General features: G+C 39.8%; 2 protein-coding genes across 5 annotated transcripts; one reads left to right on the top strand and one right to left on the bottom strand.

Annotated features, from left to right (window-relative positions):
- The first annotated feature begins 1,054 nt into the window (after nucleotides 1-1,054).
- On the top strand, nucleotides 1,055-17,624 carry LOC102222601 (NAD(P) transhydrogenase, mitochondrial-like). Its single transcript, XM_005799793.3, has 21 exons — nucleotides 1,055-1,420; nucleotides 2,081-2,310; nucleotides 2,408-2,607; nucleotides 3,460-3,547; nucleotides 3,676-3,764; nucleotides 3,867-4,054; nucleotides 5,062-5,195; nucleotides 5,301-5,492; nucleotides 5,958-6,108; nucleotides 8,701-8,862; nucleotides 8,942-9,052; nucleotides 9,159-9,304; nucleotides 9,440-9,635; nucleotides 10,548-10,781; nucleotides 11,570-11,730; nucleotides 11,962-12,141; nucleotides 12,214-12,373; nucleotides 15,332-15,413; nucleotides 16,503-16,621; nucleotides 16,953-17,068; nucleotides 17,156-17,624. The coding sequence occupies exons 1-21, from the start codon at nucleotides 1,291-1,293 to the stop codon at nucleotides 17,300-17,302; spliced, it is 3,216 nt and encodes a 1,071-aa protein (XP_005799850.1). The 5' UTR covers nucleotides 1,055-1,290; the 3' UTR covers nucleotides 17,303-17,624.
- A 1,855-nt stretch (nucleotides 17,625-19,479) lies between these two features.
- On the bottom strand, nucleotides 19,480-23,139 carry dtwd1 (DTW domain containing 1). 4 transcript variants are annotated; one of them, XM_023331932.1, is made up of 6 exons: nucleotides 23,095-23,135; nucleotides 22,398-22,525; nucleotides 21,122-21,435; nucleotides 20,827-20,964; nucleotides 19,969-20,254; nucleotides 19,480-19,886 (listed from the first exon to the last, which is right to left on the bottom strand). In XM_023331932.1, exons 3-6 carry the CDS (start codon nucleotides 21,377-21,379, stop codon nucleotides 19,657-19,659), a joined length of 912 nt encoding a protein of 303 aa, XP_023187700.1. In that variant the 5' UTR covers nucleotides 21,380-21,435; nucleotides 22,398-22,525; nucleotides 23,095-23,135; the 3' UTR covers nucleotides 19,480-19,656. The 4 variants fall into 4 exon arrangements, with proteins under 4 accessions (XP_023187700.1, XP_023187699.1, XP_014324508.1 ...); XM_023331931.1 differs by lacking the exon at nucleotides 23,095-23,135 and adding an exon at nucleotides 22,816-23,088 and having other exon boundaries at nucleotides 22,398-22,635; XM_014469022.2 differs by lacking the exon at nucleotides 22,398-22,525 and having other exon boundaries at nucleotides 23,095-23,139.
- Nucleotides 23,140-24,473: the final 1,334 nt, after the last annotated feature.

Raw genomic sequence — 24,473 nt, 5'->3', positions numbered from 1 at the left:
TGTTTAGTGAAACAATGTGGCTCTCTTTCAGAGATCCTTATTGAAAATATCCCAAATTATATAACTGCATATATATAAACTACACAAGCAAATCTGGTTTTCTATTCTGTATTTCATGTAAGTTTTCAAATAGATGGAACGTGGAATCTAAATTGCAGTTATGTTTGATGAAGGAAAACAAATAGCTATTCAGATTTCCAAATAATAATACACCACTCTCTTAAGATAAGAGTTCATTAGTGCACTCAACATAATAGCAAACCAAGCAAAAATAATAACTCCACTACAGGTCTTACAAAAGACGGAAAAATAAATATAATATAATATAATATAATATAATATAATATAATATAATATAATATAATATAATATAATATAATATAATATAATATAATATAATATATTTTTGTGTTTATATACAGCTTGATGTGAAAGGAAAAAGTTATTGTAGTCCAACACATTCTGAGTTTAAGTTTTTGTTCTCTTGCACTTTGTTGCCATCTAGTGCACAGAAAAGAAAATACATTGAATCTAGATAATTGTATGTTGAACTTTTAAATGTAAAGCTACTGTCATATGCAAATATCAAATTGAGAGGAAGTATGCGTGGTACATGTTTACATTATAATTATTAATGAGTTGTGGTGTCAACTGTTGATGATTTTACTGGATTTCTAGTCTGTTGAGGCATCTTTTAACTACATAAAGCAATGAATTTTATATACTACCTGACTGGTCAGATGTAATGTTGTTGCTTCATGAGAATACTGACCTTCTCATTTCTCATTTTCAGAAACCAAATAATAGTTTAATTCAATTACGGACAAAGTGAAAACTTTGCATTGCTGAGGAAAACCGTTTATAAAACAAGTTGAATCCCCACAATAAATTACACATTGTTATAAAATATCAGAATATCATTTTCCCATTTTAAATTGTGAATGGAGTCATGCGTTTTTACTCAACTGTCTCCGTGACCCCACTGAGCCTTTGCGTCTCTCTGTCGTCACAATTCCAGATCTCGCGAACTGGAACGTTGCATGTAATCAACCCTAGGCCTTGAGAGAGAGAGAGCGAGTGAGTGAATGTGTGTGTGTGTGTGTTGGGTCCTGCAGAGTTGAAATGTCACTCTGCTGTCTGTAGGCCTTGCAGCACAGACGGCCTGAGTGTGTAACTGGGGGAATCGGGACCTTCTGGAGGGAATCAAGATGTCCTCTGGTGTCTGACACCAGATGAAGAAGCAGTCTTAACACAGAATAATCTATCTGCTTGTTTGTGTTTGAGGGAGCCATGTCAACTCTCCTGCGCTGCATCTCCAGCTCCTGCCTGGTTTTGTCCCAGAGGAGGGTTCATCAGAAAATACTTGGGAGGAGGCATTTTAGGACTTTTCCTGTGTTATGGGACCAAAAGGCTTCCAGAGGTAGGAACTATACTGCTCAGACACGGTCTCTCTTGATTTAGATTTTTTCCATCTCCAGTTTAAGGTTCCAAAGCTCAAAGTTGCCTTTTTGTGGCCCAGAGCAGTGGAAAACTATTTAGATCATAAAATGCTTTCAGAACACTGAGATGTTCCCAAAATAGGGAAAGCAGGCAGTTGTTTCACTCACTGACTTGTGGGCGCTGCTAACATGTAGGTCAGTTAAAGGTGACATGTTGAATCCTCGCTGCTGCCTGACAGGTTTCCTGGAGAGATGCATGTGTTTGCTGTAACGTCACTGTGGAGACACCAAAGAGTGTTTGTGGCGGTTTTAGGGGTTACTGAAAGCTTTAAAGTTGAAATTCTGAGTGTCTCTGTAGGAGCGAAGGCCTCTCTGTGAGCATATGGATCAGAGCCAATCACCTGCTACTTATGTCACCATGGTGGCGAGGTCACCAAGCCATGTATGGACAAAGAAATGTGCAACATGATATTGTTCCCCGGCCACACAATGTCAGCTGCAGACTCACGCTGGCTCTCTAAAGCCAGAGCATGCAAACTTGTAATATTAGGATCACAACTTTAAATATTCATCTGAAAATGCTTTTTGAGATCCTCTGAAGAAAGGCGGGCCTAACTCTCACTCCCTGTGTGTTCATTTAGGTGTGCCCTACAAAGATTTAGTGGTTGGTGTTCCTAAAGAAACAGTTTTGAATGAACGTCGGGTGGCGCTGTCACCCGCCGGGGTTCAGGCTCTGGTCAAGCAGGGCTTCAAGGTGCAAGTGGAGAGCGGAGCCGGAGATGAAGCCAAGTTCTCTGACCAGCAGTACAAGGATGCAGGGGCTACCATCACCGACGTCAAGGGAGCTCTCGGCTCAGATTTGGTCCTCAAGGTTTCACATGTCCCTTCTATTCCTCTTAACATCGTCCCTTAGCTATATGAAATACTGTAATCTACACTACCTCTCCTTTATTCCCTTTCTTTTCCAGGTTCGAGCTCCCAGTTTAGGTGAAGCAGATCTCCTGAAACCCAAGTCCACTTTGGTGAGCTTCATCTATCCGGCACAGAATCCAGACCTGATGAAGAAGCTGTCAGAGAGGCAGAGCACCGTGCTGGCCATGGACCAGGTGCCCAGAGTTACCATCGCCCAGGGATACGACGCTCTCAGCTCCATGGCCAACATCGCTGGGTAAAGAAATATCTAGATAAACATGGAGATTCACATATGTACAGACAAACAAGGAGATAAGAGGTAATAACACTGTTGTTAGGCAACTGGTATCACTGCCTGATGATGTGTGTCATGTGCTCAGATGAGAGCATCCATCCATCCATCCATCTGAACTTGATAAATATTCACTAATTGAGAGTAAATAAATGTAAAATTAGGAGCAACTTATTTTATACATTTCATCTTAACACCCTGAGATACAAATTACTAATAGCTTCAGCCAGATGGACGTGTGTTGTTATGAAATGACGATCAGTTTATCACAAATATTTTATTTTCATTATAATGAGTTGTTAAAGTTTGGCATAGAAGCAGTCAAAAAGTTCTATGAACACCAATATATACGACCTACGTATATCTTAGTTGTAAGACCTGTGCTCAGCAGTGGCAGTGCAAATATAAATATCAACAGATAGGGACGCCCTGAAAGTTGCTTTTGTTTTCATAAAAACAGAAAGTATTCCAATTATAATCAGTTTACAGAGGTACACTTATAGGTACCCCTAATAAATGAAAACGGTGCACTTTTTTAAAAATCAGGCCTAAAATAAACTGCCTAATTCTGAATACACAGAAGTCAAGATTGTAATTACTTATTTTAATTCTGCAGCTTTAGTTTTTATGTATGTCGACAGTAAATTTACATGACCTGCAAATAATAATTGCAAAAGCATTAAATTAGACACTGTGTCATATCTTATTTGATATCAATAGGAATAGACTCATTCTTTCTGTCATATACTGTAAACATAAGAAAACCTGCTTTCGGCAACAAAGAATGTGGTTTTGTTAAACGTGTTATTTTGGCAGATACAAAGCTGTAGTTCTGGCTGCCAACCACTTTGGCCGGTTCTTCACTGGTCAAATCACAGCTGCAGGAAAAGTCCCTCCAGCTAAGGTAACCCTCAACTGAATGTTTTTTTTTTTCTGAAATGAGAGGCTTAAGTCCAACTTTGGCGTTTTCTTTTTACGGACACGTTAAAAACTGTGGACTGATTCTTCTCTTGATGTTTCTGCTGTGCTCAGGTCCTGGTTATTGGCGGTGGGGTGGCTGGTTTAGCAGCAGCAGGGGCAGCCAAGTCAATGGGAGCCATAGTGAGAGGCTTTGACACCAGGTATGAGATGAAACGAAAAAGACGCCTTGTGTTTCAGACTGGCAGACTCGGTGATGAAGGTTAGTGATCTTGACGAAAAGCTGACTGTTTGTTTCCTGTCAGGCCAGCAGCACTTGAGCAGTTCAAGTCATTTGGGGCAGAGCCTTTGGAAGTAGACATCAAAGAGGCTGGCGAAGGGGTCGGAGGTTACGCCAAGGAGATGTCAAAGGAGTTCATTGAGGCTGAGATGGCCCTGTTCGCCAAGCAGTGTAAAGATGTCGACATCGTCATCAGCACTGCCCTGATCCCAGGTCGGTAACAATGAAACCTTCAACCACTTTTCTTTATCTTCAGGTGTTTAAAGTTAAGATAAATGGCCTGCTGTTTCTTGTTCGGAAGCGTGCATACATCCAGTGTGGGTTTTTTTTAAAGTTGATGGTCAAAGAAGAAGAAGAAAAAAAAAGGAAATGAGTTGTTGCTGATTTTGCTGATGGATTTCAAGGCTAACATGCTGATCTAAGGCTTTATTTTCACACGGTTTTATCCAAACATGGTAACTGACTTGAAGTTTATTCAATCTTTGGAGGGTCCCCAACATCCGTGCAAAAGTTCCTGCATGAGCAAAACTTTGCAAGATGGATTACAGGGATCTGCATGTCAGGAAGATGGATGAACTAATTTGCTAATAAACAACTCGCAAAGCTCCGTTCAGAGATAACATACTGAGCTCCGATGCTTACTGGTGAAGAGTATGTCGAAAGAGCTACTTACAGTACACTGCAAAAGCATGTGCATCTCTCGAAAGAAAAAGGATACATATTTATGAATCTTTTCTGCAAATCAAAATCTAAAATATGTGGCCTGCATTTGTGTTTGCAGGTTCTCTTGATTCTCCAAGTCAGTACTTTGGAGGATTACCTTTCACCATATTTACAGCTGCAGGGTACAGTTTGTCTCCACTGGCTTTGCACATATTGGGCTGAAGATTTAGGTTTTTTTCTTTGGGGAATATCTCTAACTTCAGTCTTATTGGATGAAAAGCATTCATAAACAGTCATATTCCAGGGTTTACAAAAAATTTCTCGGGTGGATTTAGTGTCCGGACGTTGACTTGGCCATTCTAACGGATGCCTTTATTTGCCAAAAGTCCTTGTTTTGGTGTTCTTTTTTTTTGGGTTCTACTTCAAAAACGGGAACTAACTGTGTCAGCCCATTTTGTTTTAAGTCCCAAACTTTCAGTTTAGTCCAAATCTGCTTAAAATAGTTTGGTTCAAATTCAGCTTAGTTTACAATTTTTTGTTTGTCTCCGATCGTGCAGGAAAAAAGGCTCCCGTGTTAATTAAGACGGAGTTTGTCGAGTCAATGAGGGACGGCTCTGTGGTGGTGGACCTGGCTGCAGAAACTGGAGGAAACATAGAGACCACCAAGCCAGGAGATCTGTACGTCTACAAGGTCAGGTTTCTGTCTGTGGTTTAAAATACAGCAATAAAAATGTTCCCCAACCTGTTCCCCCCAGAGGAAAATTCACAGATTAATAACGTTTTCTGTTTCAACCAGGGAGTCACTCACATAGGTTACACCGACCTGCCAAGCCGCATGCCCACACAGGCCAGCACTCTGTACTCCAACAATGTCCTGAAGCTGCTGAAAGCCATCAGTCCAGACAAGGAGTACTTCCACTACGAGCCCCGCGAGGAATTTGACTATGGAACAATCGACCATGTCATCCGTGGGACTCTTGTGATGAAGGTTGGTTTTGATTTGCAGTTAAAGTCTCTGCTGGCGTCCTCCGCTCCCTCTCAGCATGAGCTATCACATCTTGTCAAGTCAAGCTCCAGGACCAAAAAAAAACCCCAGTTCCAGCTGGGTAAGGCTCAAACTGGAAACATTTTCAGGAATTTTGGTTTGGACACTATGTCTATAGCAGTGAAATCATGCAAGCTCAGTAGGGCATATTGACTTACTGCTGGTGGACCGACGCATGATTCAAGTCTTTCTAAAGTAAATTAATCTTCAAAACCCTTGCTAACTGGTCAATGAGTGCTGTTTGCTTAGTGTAATCTCCTGCTGCAGGACTCCCAGCATCCAGTCCAGATGTTCCAAAATGCAAATCACACAAATATTGAATTCTCTGTCTAACATGTACACCTCATGGATCTTTTACTTGTGCTCACTAGGGTATATTTGTGTGTTTTTTTCTCCCCGCCTGAACAGGAAGGTCACAACATGTTCCCGTCTCCACTGCCTAAAACGACTCCGCCGGCCCCTGTGAAACAGAAAACCGTGGCAGAGTTGGAGGCTGAAAAAGCTGCAACAGTTTCCCCTTTTAACCGCACATTGACCTCTGCCGGAGTCTACACTGCAGGTCAGACACAAAGTGACAATCGTTGACGTTACAAATCTAAATTCCTACTAAAATGGATGTTTTTGTCGACTGTCAGTCTTTTTGTTGGAGGCGTGCAAACTCGTGCCACTTGGCATGAGTTTGATGGTGTTGGTCCTCTTTGCAGATTTTAATAGGAATAATGGTTAATTTTTTTTTTTGCCTTTTTACAGAAGTAGAAAAAGAAGAATCTTTGACAATAAAAAACTCTCAGTTTTTAAAAGAATTTCTGTTCTGCCATGGGAGTCATTGGAGTGAATCGCTTTCCTGTCAGACAGAAGAGATACGTTCAGGACGTTATGTTCTAAACATAAATAAAAAGGTTAACATTTTACATGCATACATATGCTGAAGATATTTATCAGCGTGTCATCAAATGTTCCTTTTACATCTCTAGTTTTGGTTTGAAATGTACCATAGCTCTAGCAGAGTAGTGTAGCCTTAGTCCCAATACAACATTTAAAAAAGTAGCTTTATGTTTGTTTCTCACATTAAGACACAAAGAAAAACAAAGTTGCTCAGAAAACGGTGTTTTTCCTGATCTATTTATTTAAAATGTTCATTGGAAACATGGGGTTATTTGTAGGATTATCCTCATCCACACAAAAATACTATATGTGGCGCTGTAAAAGTGTATCAGAATACATCACAAACAGAGACGAAGGGAAGGGGTATGCAAATATAATTTTTAAATATGATTGTATTGTACCTCCACCATGCCAGCACCACGTGCATGCTCCTAAGACAGTAACACACTTAGTGTAGCTACCGTAGTATTTTGCGTATTCTTGCACTTTCAGAAATGACAGAGCACTGTGCTCTCCAACTTAGCAAAATTTTGAAAATGATTTCTAATCACTCTCTTCAGCAGCAGATTGTAAAGTGTGGAAACATGCCACAATTGTTACTGTTGCAAAAATATAAGAACCCTGAGGTCCTCAGTGACTTCAGACCAGTAGCCCTCACCTCCTCGGTGATGAAGGCTTTGAGAGGATAAAGAAACAGGGCGTTCTGAAACAGGCTGCTGGCCACTTTAGGTCCTCTTCAGTTCGCTCACCAGGCGGGAGTGTGCAGGACGCAACTCTGTTTTTGATAAACCTTTTAGTGGAGCATCTGGAGGTCCCTAACACACACCCAAGGCTGTTGTTTATTGATTTTCCATGTGCATTTAATACTATCCAGCTCTATCTTCTTACGAATGAACTTTTGTCAAGTGTTTCATCTGAATCCAAATCTTGTAGGGTGGTTGTTAGGCTCTCTGTCAGATCTGTCACAATGTGTGAAAACTAATGGCGGGCTGTCACCCTTAACCTTCCTGTTTGCAGGGTGGTGTCCTTTCTTCAGTGCTATTTATTCTTTGTGCAGTTCCTGCAGGAGCACACATGAGAACAGACGAACTTTGAAATTTGCTGATGACCCTGTTATAACTCTTTTAAACGACAGTGAAACTGAGAATAGTGCCGTTGTACAGGTCTTTACAACATGCTGCAATTAATGCATCCAAAACTAAAGATATGTTCACTGACTTTCATAAATCCCTGTCTAGCATCATTGTCATTCACAACCTGGAAGCTGAAATCATAATTGAGTATAAACTCTTATAAGCTGAGCTTTTAATCAAAAATGGATGCAAGGTGTAATTAGATCCAGCAGCACCATTTTTTATTTGATTTTTTTTAAAGTAAACTGGGTTCTTTTAAAGTTTCTAATTTATTAGTGACTCTGTTTTATCAGTGTTTTATTGATTCTGTTCCATTTTTATTGTTGCGTGGCTCTGTTTGGTTTCCTTACCCTGTCTAGTAAAAACTGGTTGATGAGGCTCACTAATGTGGCAAGCAAGGTAATTGGAGTGAAGCAAGCCCAGCTCCAGAATACACTCCAAGCGTGTGAGAACTGATCGTTAACAATGCACAACATCCACTTTAGAGCGAGTTTCATCTTCTTCCATCTGGCTGCCGCTTTAGGATCTCCAAGATCAGAACCTGGTGTGGTAGGGTTTCTTTTATTCCTGCCATTGCTGACTTTAATCTCCCTGGTTTATACTGCAATACCTAGACTAGACAACCTTTTAGGTTTGTTGAAATAATACACATTTTATATTCTTGTTATTTTTGTCTATTACGTGCTATGATTTGAGATGATCCATTATTTCTCTTCGTAGTTGTCCTGTACTAGCAGTGGATGTTTTTTTGTGGCTTTTATATATGATGCCTGCTGTAAACAAATTTGCCCTTGGGATATCTATAAAAACTGAACAGAACATGCATGTTTTTTGTCTGGATGAGGCCTGATTCTTAATCCTGTACTTGCGTTTTCTTTGGGGTTTTTTACAGGCACATTACAAGTGCTTTAGAGCTGTTAATGTTTAAAACCTCAGTAGCTCTACAGAATAGGGTGAGGATATATCAAAGAAAGATTGAAAATGAATGACATGGTAACTCAGCAGTCACACTTTCTTCTGTTTTGGGTAATAAATCTATCTAAAGAGCGCGGTTTGAGGGATCCTAGCTTAAGAAAAGCTGTGAAGATGCTCATATGTCAATGATGCTTCTCTGCTGTTTGTCTTAATATCAGGTGTGTCCACCTGTCTGGCTCTGGGCATCATCTCCCCAAACGCAGCTTTCACTCAGATGGTCACAACGTTCGGTTTGGCTGGGATTGTGGGATACCACACCGTGTGGGGGGTGACCCCCGCTCTGCACTCGCCTCTCATGTCTGTCACCAATGCCATCTCAGGTCAGGGGGTCAGTGTACAGTCTGGGGCTTTGTGTGGTTCTTTGCTGCTGTTATTCATGCTGCCCGTTCCGCCTCTCAGGCCTGACGGCGGTAGGAGGTCTGGTGCTGATGGGTGGAGGTCTCACACCCTCCAGCCTTCCTGAGACTCTCGCCCTGGCCGCCGCCTTTGTTTCATCCATCAACATCGCCGGTCTGATAGTCGTCACGCACACAACAGAGGAGAAAGTGATTTATTAGCTGTGCAGCTAAATGCCTACTACGTTTTTTTTTGCTTTGTTTTTGCTGTGCCTGTGCAGGTGGTTTCCTCATCACCCAGAGAATGCTGGACATGTTCAAACGTCCCACTGACCCTCCTGAATACAACTACCTTTACTTGTTGCCTGGGGCTGCTTTCGTTGGAGGATACGGAGCTTCACTGGCTGCTGGGTACAGCATAGAGCAGGTGATGGGAGATTCTCTGATCTACTTAGTCTTCCGTAAAGTCTTAAACAACTTTACGGAAATAGGTATACTTATTTTGGTCATTGCTTTTTTTGTGACGTGACTGAGTTTTTTCTAATTTCTTTAATTCCCTCAGATGATATACCTGGGCTCAGGCTTGTGTTGCGTCGGGGCGTTGGCAGGCCTCTCCGCCCAGCGCACATCTCGATTGGGGAACGCCCTGGGCATGATGGGAGTAGCAGGGGGCCTTGCTGCCACCATCGGCGCCCTCAAGCCGTCGCCAGAGCTGCTGTCTCAGATGTCGTTAGCTATGGCCACTGGAGGGACCCTTGGTATGCGTTTTTAATGCTATCTCTGTGTTGTAGCTCTAACACAGCACTGCGATGCTGGAAAGTCCTTTCTCTGGCACTGATTATTCTCTTTTCAGCACTGTCTAATATAGTATTGTCGTCCATTATCTGACCACATAGAAACATGCTGTGTGATCAGACTATTAACCTACGAAGAAAGAAAGCAATGGGTATTGGTTTTTGAAGCGCAGTTTAGATATCTATCAGTATATATCTTGTTAATTTTGCAAACCTCTACTTGAGTCTTTATGAAAGATTTCATCTTTTAGTTTTAGTGTTCAGTAAGACAGTTATTGATCGTCAAGGGGGCGTTATTATGTAAAATTGGCTCTTTTGAGCTTTACATTATGTTATAATAAATAACATCAAAAGGAGTTGTATCACGGTATTTCCTTGATTTTTCTAGGTAATGATATTCAAGGCAATAATACCTGAAGTATCAAGCTATTATATGAGCTGTAAAGCTTGTGAAAAAAAATCATTAACAGGTTAATAGAGGAGTGACGTTGTGATGATGTTCCTCAAGGCGGAGTGTTGGAAAGAGCAGGAGTTTTTAAAGCGACAGAGGCCCAATTTCAAGGCGCTAAATTGCCAAGTCAAATTTCTTTTAAGTCATATTTGGTATATGTAGCATTTTTATAGCCACTGAAGGTAACATAGTTAATTGATTATGCTATAAAATAGCACCACGTGCTGGAAAGCAATACCACCCCTTTAATTTACCATACATGCATATGCATCAGTGCTACAGCTGCATCTCTTTTCAGCAAACCCAACTGATTACTTTGCTTACTTTGGCTTTGTAGCAGAAAACAGGTGTTTGCTTAATAACATTTGGCTCTTTGTCGCTTTCAAATACAGTAATAATTGACTGATGTCACATCTGGACCACAGGCCTCACCATCGCCAAGCGTATTGAAATCACGGACTTGCCACAGCTGGTGGCAGCCTTCCACAGCCTGGTGGGACTCGCGGCTGTCCTCACCTGCGTCGCCGAGTACATGATTGAGTTTCCTCACCTGGAAACTCACCCTGCAGCTGGTGTCCTGAAGACAGTGGCCTACCTGGGCACCTACATCGGAGGCGTCACCTTCAGCGGATCTCTGGTGGCCTACGGAAAGCTGCAAGGTTGGAGCTGCTAACCAAAACTACGTTCAGCTTCTCCAAGATTCAAATGCATTGGAGACCTTTTGGGTTGAGAAACACTTTGTGGGGGGTCCTGAGCTTGCCTTCAGAGCTTAGGTTAAATTTAAACTGCACATTATTTAACCAGAAATTACATTAAAAACGTTGTAAATAATGTTTTTAAGGATGGTTTTGCCATGATGGCCTTTGTTATTTTGGGTCTCAAGCTTAGAAGTTTATGAAACACTAAAACCGAGGTTCTGGTCTGCTAGCTAGATACAATGCCTTGCAAAAAATAATGCAGTTGTGTTTCATTATGTATTGGTCTGTCACATTGTTCCATATAAACACCAGTTTGTAAACTAACAAAAGATGAAAAAGTTCAAGCGAGTACCTTTAGAAGACACCGAAACCGAAAAGCTTTATATTTCCACTTGCATTGATTGTCTCCTAGTGGTTAAAGCCAAATCCTCTGTGGGGTCCAGGTCAGGGTTGGGGCTTTGCGTGCAGTTATCAGCAGTCTTTTATTTAAACTGTTGTGTGAACTGATCAAGGGGAACACATGAGAAACATTATGGTAAGATGTGATTTGTTGACCACAGGGCAGTGGCTGTGGTTGCAGGATTAGTTGTTGTCTAGTAACAGATTGTAATAGATTCCCCGCAGAGACATCTGGATTTCCAAAGGGGCGCTTGAAACTAATTACGCTCTGTGTTTTATGTTGTCAATTATCCCTACAAACGATTGACAATCATTTCTGGCTTTTGAAAATAATTGTTCTTTGCCTGTAGGCATGCTGGACTCCGCCCCCCTGCTATTGCCTGGTCGACACATGTTGAATGCCGGTCTGATGGCGGCATCCATGGGAGGCATGGTGCCCTTTATGCTCAGCTCCAGCTACGGCACCGGGATGGGCTGCCTGATGGGGGTGTCCGGGCTTTCAGCTGTCATGGTGAGAGTTGCAGCAACATCTGAGCAGCAAACATGAGGCAGCAAAGTTTCAGCTTTGAGGAAACACATTTTCAGAAAAAAAGTTCCAAAATCCGGTCTGGATTCGGTTACACTTTAGCTGATGAAATTTGACGCTGCACTTTGTTAGATGCCAAGTACGTTTAAAATGCAAAGAGCTTTTACCGAAACTGAGTAGCACAGAAGTTTGCACACCGTTTCCATGTTCTTCCAGGGTGTAACACTCACAGCAGCTATCGGTGGGGCTGACATGCCGGTGGTCATCACTGTGCTGAACAGCTACTCAGGATGGGCGCTCTGCGCTGAGGGCTTTTTGCTAGACAACAACCTCATGACGATCGTGGGAGCCCTGATCGGCTCCTCTGGCGCCATCCTTTCGTACATCATGTGCGTGGTGAGTAGATGTGTTTTGTTTAGGCTACGCTTGTGATAAGAATCTGAGACGGAGTTCCTTCGTTCCTCCAAGGCCATGAACCGCTCGTTGCCCAACGTGATCCTGGGAGGGTACGGCACCACCTCCACATTAGGTGGGAAGCCCATGGAGATCGTCGGCACCCACACCGAGGTCAATGTGGAGCAAACTATTGACATAATCAAAGAAGCCAACACCGTCATCATCACACCAGGTAGACTTTAATACCAAAATGCAGTATTTCTGAGTGTTGATTATCCAGTACGTTATGATTACAGCATACTCCAACAGAATTAAGTAACAAACAGCCTCAGTTTTTTTGCTTTTTAAACTTTTTTACATTTCCTGCTTCTACATGGTTGCAAAGATAACACATTCATATCCTCAAGTATTGGCACTACATGTGTAAAAACATTCAAATACTCATGCTTTTTTTTATTTATTTGATCTCGCACTGAAAATCTTAAAAAACAAAAAAAAGTTTTTAGTGCATTGAAAAATTCCTGTGTTAAGAAATAATTGCTTTTAACAAAGTAAGAAATTTCACAATTATTGCCTTCTGTTTTTGTACTCTCTGCTCTCTTAGAGCAGCAATTAGTTTTCTCCATTTCACAAAGTTGGATCAAACAAAGAGAAGGATTTTTCACCATTCTCATTTCGCACATTCTGTCCAGAACATCCAGATTCCTGAATGATCTCATGATCTCCTCTCTTCAGCTCACACAGCAGGTTTTCCATGGTATTTAGAACTGAGGCGGCAGGCGAAGAAAGTTGATTTCGTGTCTGATATATCTCTTATACGTTGATTTGACCTTTTGTTTTGAATCATTACACATTAAAAAAGGAAAATAAAAACTGTGATTACCCATACTCAGTCAACTTCACAGCCTCCTGGTATTGCACTCCAACACGTTGGAGGATGACAAGGTCCCACAGCATGACAGATCCTCCTCTGTACGTACTCGTGGGTGTTAGGCTGTCTTTCATATACTCATCAAAATCTCAATCTTGATCACATCCTAACAAGACAAACAGCTCCATTTAGTATAGCCTCCATTTTTTCCTTTGTGATGGTAGGACAGAAAATATTTTTTCCTACTTTTCCTAAACTAGTTGGTTTGTAGATGCTGTCTAATGGTTGTCATGGAGACTTGGAGACCCCAGATGCCACTCTTTGCTGCAGTTCCCTTACAGCAAAATGTTTACATCTCACTCTTCATGGTGGCAGGAAGGCTAAAAGAAACTTTACACCCCAGGGAAAACAATAACTCATGAAATATTAAGCAAAAGATTTAATACATTCAAATTAAATTAAATATTTGAGGTTATAATTTAAAATGCTTCAGTGAAACTTATTTTACACTAATTATTGAGTGTGATATTGTTGTTTTTGTGTTTTTTCCCCACTGTACTAGAATAAAATCAGTGGAAGATTACATCACTGCAATTAAAATTATGATTTCTTTTAAATCTCTGCACATCTTCAACAGGAGTGAGAGTAACTGTGGAGGGGATTTCATCTTTTCTCTGTATGCTGGTTTGTTTTTCTGTTACGTACAGATTAAGGCCTACAATCGCAATCAGGGCAAGACATTTTGTTCCAGTTGATCATACAGAAATTCACAGTTCCACTCATGGAACGATTCGGATACCAATAAATCTGCAAATAAAAAAAGCTACACATGTTCTAATTATGAAATCCTTGATGAGTACCCTGGGAATAACTCGCCATTTATTCTGTTGTAACATTTTGTCTGTTTTCTAAACAGATCGTGGACACACTGTTACACAAACTTTATGAACAAACATTAAAAATAATGCCAAAACTCAGCATCAAACACCGTCATAGCATGTGGCACAAAAACAAGAATATTCATAAAACTCTTTTTGAACGAGTTCAGAAGTATCGCATGTCCCCGTGTGGGAATGTTTCTGCTTCTTTTGGACGTTTTTGTTGAAAAATTGGCTCAAAACAGATGTAACCACATTGCAACGTTCCAAAATAAAAAAAAGAAGAAAAAAAAGAGAGAGACTCCAAAAAAAGACAAGGACTTTTGGGAAACACCAACGTCTAACTTTGATCTTTCTTCAGGTGGGGCACAGCTGCAGCGTGGGATGATATCATGACCGAACAGAGTGAATTCTCCGCTCTGCTCAGACAGTCTGGCTCTGTAATAACATCTGTCTTTTGTTTCACTTACCTGACACAAAAAAGGTTTAGACTGACCGCTTTGCCAAAAGATGCATCTAAACGGCAGTAATGAAAAAACCTGGAATCCTTTGGAAATGTCAGCGACTGTGACTGATGGCGGTGATTAATTCATTTGAGACAACAAAAGAAAACATCAGGCACCACAAGAGGGAGCAGTGCACTTAGTAGTTGATCCTGGAATCATCTGTCAACCAACATAAAAAAAAGATTGTTGAGATAATTGCCAGATCATGTTTTTTCTTCTTCTTCTTAACAAAAGAAAAGCCAGATCTATCTGACAAATAAGTTGTTGTTTAGCAGCCTGAGCTAGAGCAACCATTCTGAAAATCTTGGAAACAAATCTCGCTGTTGTTGCCTAATGGCCCTGGACCAACGCGAGGACAGCTGTGTGGTCCAACACGCTGGTTTGATTACAGTAACAGGGAAAAGTCGAAGCAACTATTAGGTCCAGGCTCTAGACTTGTCCATGCGCTGTCAACAACAAAGGAGGGCAGCGAGGAAACAGAAGGCTCTGGCTGTCTGGGGAATTACCGTACAGGTCATGAGTGACTGCCTTCAGAACAACAACAACAACAACAGGGAGGAAAATCTTAACAAGAGGCTATGCTGAACTCTGTTAGGAACATGACCACCAGGGTTAAACAGTGGTGAGGCAAAACGGTTCTTTGCACGCAGGGGTCCTGTATCCATCACACATACGCTGCAATTTCTCAGAGAGATTGATCTCAGACTTATTGAACTGCTGGGATTTGAATAAGGATGAGGACACAGAGAGGAGAGCAAAATTAATAAAGAACACATGATTGACGGTTTTGGACTATTGTGTTTCTATTCAACTATGAACAATAGGGCTGATGTGTATCAAGAACCCAGATCTAAGAAATTTTGCTCTTGTAATATAGAGCGTAGGAGTGTGATTTCCTAACTCATGTTTTAACCATTTGTTTTTTGTTTGTTTAGGTTGGGGTTTGTGTGCAGCCAAAGCCCAGTACCCAATAGCAGACATGGTGAAGATGTTAAGAGAACAAGGAAAGACTGTCAGGTGAGCAATTTTGTACCTTTTTTGCACTGTTACCTCCCCACCCCATGTTTTTGAATATTTTCTGGTAAGCGTTTATTTTGGGCCTTAAATAAGATGCACACTCTCTAATTTATAAAGTCAGTAAGTTTTAATAATTTAGAATTTAGAAATAAGTTTGTGTTAACCAGATAGCCAACTGTATGGCAATTCTTGTTGCTTTTTTTCACAGTTTAATGACTGCAAGGTAATTTTATGTCTCTACGCAATAACTGAGCTAGAGTAAAACTAGGGAACGGTAAAGAATGTGCAGTGTTTTCTGTTTAACCAACTTCTTGGCTTTGGTTAGTATAAAAATTTTCTTTGATACTTTATTCTGTATATATCTAACATTCGCTCTCCTAGTGACCGTTTCATCAACAATAACTCTCAGAAATTTGTGTTCCTGGATCCTTTCAATGTTTACTTCATTTATCTGTATTTTATTTCTGTACTTGCTCTGGAGTTTCCAAATAACATTATCTTGGTGTTAATCAAGTTTAGCGACAGCTTGTTACTGCTTGTCCGAGGAGTCAAACTTTCCTCCAATCTTTCAAAGTGATCTTGGTCTCACACAGAGGTTTTCAAGACTGTTTAGATTTCACATACCAACATTTTATTGGGATTTGATGTAATAGATTAGTAAAAGCAGTGCATTAACTGTAAGAGCGAAGGAAAGTTATGTTTGTATTTTTTTTTTTTTTTACAAAAAAGTGCAGGATGCAAATCTATTCAGTCTTCTAAAGTTAACAGTTTGTAGTAGGTACCTTTCCATCTGTACACATCTAGGCAAAAATAAATAAAAACATGTCCGATTGGATGCTAAGTTTTTGACAACGATAGCAAGTTGCATAGCAGATATATGCACTAAAAATACCAAAGATGGATGACAAAATAATGGGAGAAAAGGAAATATAAACATGATGCATGGCTTTGCATGTTTGCAAAATACATGTGACCATATATTTCTTTAGGTCTACATGTACTCATTTGAAAGAGATGAGGGCTTTTTTTTTAATTCTCAGAAAAAGTAGGAGGATGATTGATGACTTTTGATCTGTGTGTCTCTGACAGGTTTGGTATCCACCCAGTGGCTGGTCGCATGCCTGGCCAACTCAACGTTCTCCTGGCTGAAGCTGGCGTCCCCTATGACGTGGTCCTGGAGATGGATGAGATCAATGACGACTTTCCAGGCAAACTCTTTTAAAAATAAATTACGAAGACAGAAACGTAGTATTTATTGAGGCACGGTTATCACTTTGGCAGGACAGTATAAGATAAAATAACAATATCAGCCTTTGTGTATTAAACACGTCCACATTTCCATTTACACTTCCAGCTGCCACGCATGTGTGTGTTAATATTCAGACATGCCATGTTATTCGGACAACCGGTGGTGTTTTCTTAGCAACCAGCACACTGTCTAGTACACATGGTTCTTGTTTATGACAGCGTGAGATGGGGAGTGGAGCGTTATTCTTTATCTATCTCGTGGCTAAAAGTGTGAATGTTGGTGACCCGTAGAGACGGACTTGACGCTGGTCATCGGAGCAAACGACACGGTGAATTCTGCTGCACAAGAAGATCCCAATTCTATAATTGCCGGCATGCCTGTGCTGGAAGTGTGGAAGTCCAAACAGGTCTGTTCGGGAATATTCTATGAACTCTCAGTGGATATATATAACGTCTTGCTTATAGAACTGACTTGATGTATGTTTTCCCTACAGGTTATAGTGATGAAGCGTACATTGGGAGTTGGCTACGCGGCGGTGGACAACCCCATTTTCTACAAACCCAATACATCAATGTTGCTGGGAGATGCCAAGAAAACGTGTGACGCACTGCAGGCAAAGATCAGAGAGGTCTACTACTAGCTACAACTCATCTTTTTTTTTTTTCTGTAAAAATTAGATCCACATTCACAGGAAATGATTTAAGGATCTCTCTTGTAGAGATTTATTGGATCTGCAAAGAATAAAGCATAATACATTTCCATTGCCATTTCATGGTCATATTTAAAATCATGCAATCCCAGGAGGCTGCAAACGTCAACAAATGCACACATCAGGGTATGTGCTTGTAAAATATTGGTTTTCATGTGTGGATGGCTAAAATTCATATGTTTGATTTAAAAAATAAAGTGCATTAACTCATGGACAAATGTGTTCTGAATTGTAAATAAAATATTCAAATATGTTCTAAAATGTTTTTCTTTTAAGTGCAAATGCTATCTGCAAAATTTAGTACCGTTACAACAAAACAACATTCCATTTGTTGAGTGCGATCCAAGAGATCCTGGCGTAAATCTTGAAGATACAAATTTTTAGTGAAGTTTTTAAGAATGCGTAATTTACGAGAAGTATGAATAATTTTGGTGTTGACTATATATATGTCACCAGCTGCTGTTGTTGAGTCTAACTGCACTAGATTGGCATACTTCACATGACCGATGATGGTACCAAAAATGCTAAAGATAAGCAAAAAACCAGTAAGAATTTTCCTGTTATCACATCTGACCGATTCAGATTTATCTTTCCTGAGGATTACAGCACCATAAGAGAGAAAAAAAATGTTTCATAGATTTGAAAATGAAGGAATTACAATCATATCCTCATTTATCCATCAAAAATATCCTTCTAACTTTCATCTGATTGTAATTAAACTCAGCAAAGGCCATAAACTTACATGTAGTTGGTCAACGCATTTACAAGCCAAACAAAGTGGGAGTTCCTAGTTTTGATGTAGTAATTGTACATAAAAAGAAAAACCTGTTTCTCGGTATTCAGTGCTCAGTGCCGGCCAATCACAGATCAAAGGGAAAATTGGCCGACTTTGATGTTTGGCTGATTGATTTGCTCACCTCTACAAAAGGTTGGAAACACAATATTTCAACATTAGCATTGATATTGGCTGATGTCAATGATTGTTTAACCAAAACGTATAACTGGGTTGACAATAACAATTATTTCCATGTTAATGCCTTCTGTTTATGTGTCGGGCAGGAGGATGAGGTTTGTTTGGGCATGTGACAGTGATTCAGCTCAGGATTAAGAAGCGTTTACATGAACCAGAGAAGCAATGCCAGCAGTGTGGTAATCTTTTAGTCCAAACGTTTCTTCGCCGAGGTCACAGCCTGTACAAAGACTCGGGTACTGGAGCTTCCTACCTGGCACTCTCTTGAAAAACTTTCTAAGTTTATGCTATCAATTAGCTTAGCCTAAAACACTTAGAAGACGATGCTTTTTCCACCACAGCTGAAAACGTTAGTTGAGAATTCAATGTAGAGATTTGCTTGAATATGTCACTTCACATCTGTCAATAAAACACTGAACCAGTAAAGGGTGATCCAGGTGAATCTAAAAATAACCAAAGATGGAAAGCAAGGTTTTTCTTTTGTCTGTCACTTGTCCAAAATCAGGTCACCGGGCACATGGGTCCAAACTTTTTCCAGGGCATTCCAGAGGTCAAAAGGGATGCACAGTCTTTCTGTTAATTTCTGAGTCTGCCCTGGAAGGACACAATGGCTCTAGTGCCCGGACTCCCAATGGATGACTGAGCTCTTCATCCTCGCTCTAAGGCTGAACCCTGACCCCCTAACTGGATAGCATATTTGAGCCACTTGTAGTCGTGGATCTAGTTTTTTTTTCACAATCTGAATCTTACGATCACAAAAAGAAAAACTTCTGAACTAGTAAGGATTTAATGAAGTCAAGTTTCATTCTTCCAAATGTGCTGAATCTTCAAAAAACCCCATAAAAGTTTGGTGATTGAAGTGTTTGACCTGTGTATCAGTAACTGAAAGTAAAGCGAGGAACTTGTTAATCACTTAAGTTGCAGTGATTTTGATCTTGATGATCAGAGCCTGGAATGATTGACGCTCAAATCCTGACGCAATATTTTTTGCTACTGTAAACTAAAACAAAGCGCCATTGGTTTCTGTTCACATTAATAACAAATCCATGAGTGTTTTTACATACCAAAAAAACTTGGTAAATTTTTTTCAGATCGCCACAACGCTTTTTAAATGTACCGAAACAAACACTCACATGCCTAAATTGTGAAATCTGGGTTTTATTGCATATTCTTATGCAAAGTGATGTCAGCCTTCCATATAAAATAAAATGTTCAAGCAATGGAAAATCAGATCAAATAATACACACAGGCTTTTAAATTACCGGTAACTGATAATTAGACTCCCACTCAGTCAGATGCAGCCGACGTTCTTTCATCAGGACTTTCCAGCAGAAGCTTTGGCTCTGTTGATCAGTGAATGCAGGTAGGAGTAGAAAAACAGCAGATTATCATATTCTCCAGTGTACTCCTGACCCAGGCAGTGCTGGTGGAAGTCTTTGAGGAAATAATAGATAGCCTCAATAGTAGCCAGGTAAGTATCCGGTTTGCCTCTCTGGCTCCGCCAGAAACAAGTTTTTCTCGACTTCAGTTCCACCTTGAGCAAACCTAGAGAGAAAAAAAAAATAATGAAAACATGAACGTAACCTAAGATACTCCCATAATGTCAGAGTACGACTTTGACGACTACCTTCAAGCCTTTCGTCTGTGCTGATCTTGTTGGTCTGGTTCCAGGTGCTGTCAATGAAGACCACCCTCTGTAAAGGGTACACCCTTGACTCTGAGCTCTGAGCTTCATCTGGGGTCCCCGACTGTGCGTCCTTAGCAGAGTTTGTGGCAGCGTGAGCTTCACCTTTCATCCTCTTAAGACAGGGTTTCTCAAAGGGGTCTCCCGACCTGTTTTTACTCCCGTCACGTAAACACTGGATCATTTCTTGAACTGAAACAGCCCCCGGGCCTGGGAACACCAACACTACCTAGGAAAAAAACAAAAGCAGAGACACCAAGTGGAATAGCATCACTTTCACGTTGACAAAAACTCAACAAAAAAAGGAGTTTATAAAATCTCTGTGAAGTGCCTCGATTTATGCAGAGCTAAACTTGAGAAGCAGCAAAAGAGAAAAAGTTAGAACACGAGTACAGCTGAGAGGGGGAGGAGAGAATAAAATGCATACAATAAAGTTAAAAGCCTTTAAAAAGGCAAATCTAAAACTAGCCGTTTGAAATTAGATACAAGAGAACAGAAAAAAGTGAATGGAATCAATAGAGAAAAAACAAAATGACTGAAAAACAGCTGTATGCATTTAAACTATTATGCACTGCAAATTGTACAGAAAATATGGAAAAACCCTATTAAGCCACATCCATTTATGACCACTGACAGTACATGGCTACTGCTGGTACTCTCAGGAACCCCACAGGGTAGCAGTTCTGAAGTTTCCTGCAGATTACAGAGCAAGTTCTCTACCTCTCAGCCTAAACACTCAATGATTCCTAATAGCATCTTAAGACCAAAACTATTTCCGGGATTTAATGAAACCCATCTAACCTTGTCTTTTTCAAACTCAGGAATGCAGGGGTAGGTATACATTGTGACGTCGTTGGGTGCGAGAATCTTGGCGTGGACTGCCGTGCTCTTCCCGTCTGTTTCATTCGGATGCTTGATGATGTCTATCTTCACAGGGAGCTGAGCAAAACACAGCAATATGAAATAGTTAGGTCGACAGGAAAGTTCGCATCAAAAAATATCACATCACAAATCACACCGCGAAACATTTGAAACAAATTTTCCAGAGGGACTCTGTCGAAGGAACACGAAGCGGATTTTTTAGGACCTTACTGACCTTGATTACGGGAATTTCTTGCATGTTGACACCCACTAATGAGCAGCATGTGTAGCAGAAGAACATCCTCGACCCTCCGCATTTAGAGCACTTCAACCTGCCTCTTTGCTGGGCTGTGTCCAGCACTGCATGTGATGCCAATTTCAGCCCCTGGAGAGGCTCCTTGGCGAGCTCGTGGACGTCTGATAGATCACCGGTGACGGTCGGTTTGTCACGGCAACTAGAATAAAATCGCTGGTATCCATCCAGGCTGCTCATGGTTGCTGTTTCAGATCTGGATGTATTTGTATTGGAGTAGACTGACTTTGCAATCACTAAATGTTGGGGGGGGGGGAAAAAACAAAAAAAATCAACTGATTTAGTAGTTGCATGATGTTAAAAAAAAAAAAAGTGACAGAATAACGTGAAAATTACATTTATCCAGCTGGGAGTTATTTGACAAAGTCCAAACAGAATTATTCTTATTTTTTTAAGACAAATGAGTTGAATTGAGCAGGCCGTTACTGGTTAAAGAAATATGATACAATTAGCAGTGCTGTCGGCAAAATCTTCTTTCACTCCAAAAACGTTCCCTTGAGACACATATGAGCTGCCTCCAGCCAAACTGTACTTTCTTCTATTAACTTCTGAAAACAAAGCCAGAACGTCGCATTTAAACACTTGAAACTGGCATTTACTGCTCGCAGTAAATGTTACACAATATAATAAATACTCATCTAATAACGGCGTGTCATAACTAGAATAAAACTTACAATACAATCTATTCAAAATGATTTAAATCAGTGAGTGATTAAATAATTAAATGTAAAATTTAATTAAAATATGATGTCATTAGATGCTAAAGCATAAATAATTATTTTAAAATTTTCTTAATTATGTCGTGGTTTCTGTGTTACAGTTCACAATAAGATTATTTAGACTGAAAATGGATCATAGTATTTGTCTAGTTAACTCATGAGTAGGGCTGGCAGTTATATTCATTGCAGTAACAATTAAAATACAAGAGATATATTTTAAAAAATTACTAGCGCTTTTTATGGAATAGAAATAAATAAAATGAAATACAAAATTAAACAAAGAAACACATTTAGTTAATTGCTTATTTAATAAATTATTTGCACACGCTTTTTAAATATTTATTACTTAATTGTATACTTGGATTCTGATGATATATTCAAGTGTGGCACTTTCGAAGCGCAAAAGAAAGGTCGTAAATTGTCTGTATGGATGTAAAAATCTTCTCTTACTACTAAAAGATTTCCAAACTAGAACTTACCACAATGTTAATATTTTAGTAGCATGTGCAACATTCAGGAAGAAGTGAATAAGGCGGATTATCTCTTGGTCCTGGCGTCTGTTGAGTTTGGAACCAGGTGAACTTTCTGTCCTCTACCTGGCTGTGTTCTGAGCAAGAGAAACGGACCTAAGCAAGTCTAACGAGGGACACATGGTGATGCCTAGACTTTTGGATCAGAACGTTTCCAAAAGATTAGCTTTCGTGAGGGGTTCCCAGCCTGCAGTGGTTGAGATTACAAGTGTTTTAAGCAAACCAACACTGGAACAGAAACACTTAGTAATTCTTGTAAAAGCCATAAACGTTGACGAGTCATTTAAAGCCAGACGAATCGCTGACTAGTTACGGCTATGGTAACTTTGCAAAGTACAAAGACATGTGTTACTCATTTGCCACGAACCTTTTCAGCTTTTAAAGAAGTGACCCACGAGAGACACTCGACTGAATGTAGTCAACCGTTTCTGCACATCTGTTTGTATTGCAAACTGAAGCTACATGATGTGTGCTAACAGCTAACAGCAGTTAGCTTCCCCACAGACATCAGGCAGTAACCATTAGCAGACACAAAGGCTTAGTTATTCAAGGAAAGCTCTGGGCGAAACAAAAGCTGTCGCATAATATTTGCTGGCATCCCCCGGTAAGGAAAAACCGCAAAGCAACACAGTACAAGCTTGCCTACCAGTAAGCAGCCCGCGTCTTCCCCGCATGCCGGAAATTCTACGTCGCAACACGGAAATAGATACAAGAACTCTGTTGCCAAGCAACAACTAAGCAGTCCGATTAACCCAGCGCCCTCAATGGACTAAAAGGAGATCTGGCATGCGAAAAGGAGTAAATACTTTTTCCTTTTTCAATAGAAATTCATAACTCTTTGGCATTTAACCGCATCTACTTTTTGTTACTACAAAGTTAATTAACTTTAACTAGTAAACCTCACAATAGTTATACCAAAGCAGGGAGGCTCCATTTGTCAGTCAGTAACAACATTGACAAATGGTATTACTACCATTACTTGTGGAAATGAACTACCACAAGTAGTTTATTGCTTTAACTAAGGTAATAACAACTCTGATGTCAGTTGGTTTGATAAACTGACAGATTTAGAGAGTATAATTAGTTTGGGATATTGGAATATTTTACTTTTCCTAAGCTATTTAACCACACAGATTTTGGTAGGGATCTGTAGCTCAACAATCCCATCTATGTCATTGCTATCCTAACTAATATATTTATTTTCTTTCTATCCAGCTCACTTAGTTTTTAATACGTTAACATTTCATTTTAACACAAAACTCACATTGCAGTACTCACTTTACAGTTTCAAGAAATTAATTGAGAAATCTAACATTTGAAATTGTTCAATAACAATAATGTACCAATACTCATTATTAACAGCTTTAATTTAGAATTGATGTGGATAAGGGAATATGTACATGAAACAATGTTTAGCTAAATATTTTTGAGTTTTACCATTTTTTTCTTGTTGGATTTGTTTTGCTGGTAGATAATGGATTAATATCTTTATGTTCATCTTACACTGAAACACCAAAGTGATAGCTGCGTTAAATATCATATGGATGGGACAACTTTCTGAATCTGCAGCAATACAGTGAAGAAACTATGAGTTATTCCAGAGACATGCAATTTTAGACACATTTTGGCTGCGAAGGCAAAATGTGTGTAAGCTATTTTTCCCAACAGAAGAAGCTATTTTTCAATTTAAGCTGGGATACAGTCACATTCAATTAATTAGAATAATTTTAAAAGTTCATTATTTCAGTAACTCATGATTAATCATTGAATTAATTATTTATTACACTCAGACTGATGTTTTCAAGCCTTTAATTGTGCTGATGTTCTACTTACAGTTACTGCTAATGAAAACATGACATTTAGAATATTACATTAGACCCATTTAAAAACATGTTGTTCTTTTAAAGGGACAGTATTGTGTATTTTTCAGGCATATTCTTACAGCACAATCAAGCAACTATGTTACATTCAGTTGTTAAAAAAATGTCCTGTATATCAAATACCACTTTAAAAAATGACTTAGTA

This window comes from Xiphophorus maculatus, chromosome 4 (genome assembly GCF_002775205.1).
Source record: "Xiphophorus maculatus strain JP 163 A chromosome 4, X_maculatus-5.0-male, whole genome shotgun sequence".
Taxonomy (NCBI): Eukaryota; Metazoa; Chordata; class Actinopteri; order Cyprinodontiformes; family Poeciliidae; genus Xiphophorus; species Xiphophorus maculatus.
This window is presented reverse-complemented; position numbering and strand designations above follow the sequence as displayed.

Bases quoted from the DNA above. Each gene is read 5' to 3' on its own strand.
- LOC102222601 (XM_005799793.3), top strand. From the start codon at position 1,291: ATGTCAACTCTCCTGCGCTGCATCTCCAGCTCCTGCCTGGTTTTGTCC. The intron at 3,765-3,866 runs GTATGAGATGAA...GTTTCCTGTCAG, and splicing joins GTGAGAGGCTTTGACACCAG to GCCAGCAGCACTTGAGCAGT. The intron at 5,196-5,300 runs GTCAGGTTTCTG...TGTTTCAACCAG, and splicing joins GAGATCTGTACGTCTACAAG to GGAGTCACTCACATAGGTTA.
- dtwd1 (XM_014469022.2), bottom strand. From the start codon at position 23,122: ATGCGGGGAAGACGCGGGCTGCTTACTG. The intron at 21,436-23,094 runs GTAGGCAAGCTT...CCCAACATTTAG, and splicing joins AAGACGCGGGCTGCTTACTG to TGATTGCAAAGTCAGTCTAC. The intron at 19,887-19,968 runs GTAGTCGTCAAA...TTTTCTCTCTAG, and splicing joins CACAGACGAAAGGCTTGAAG to GTTTGCTCAAGGTGGAACTG.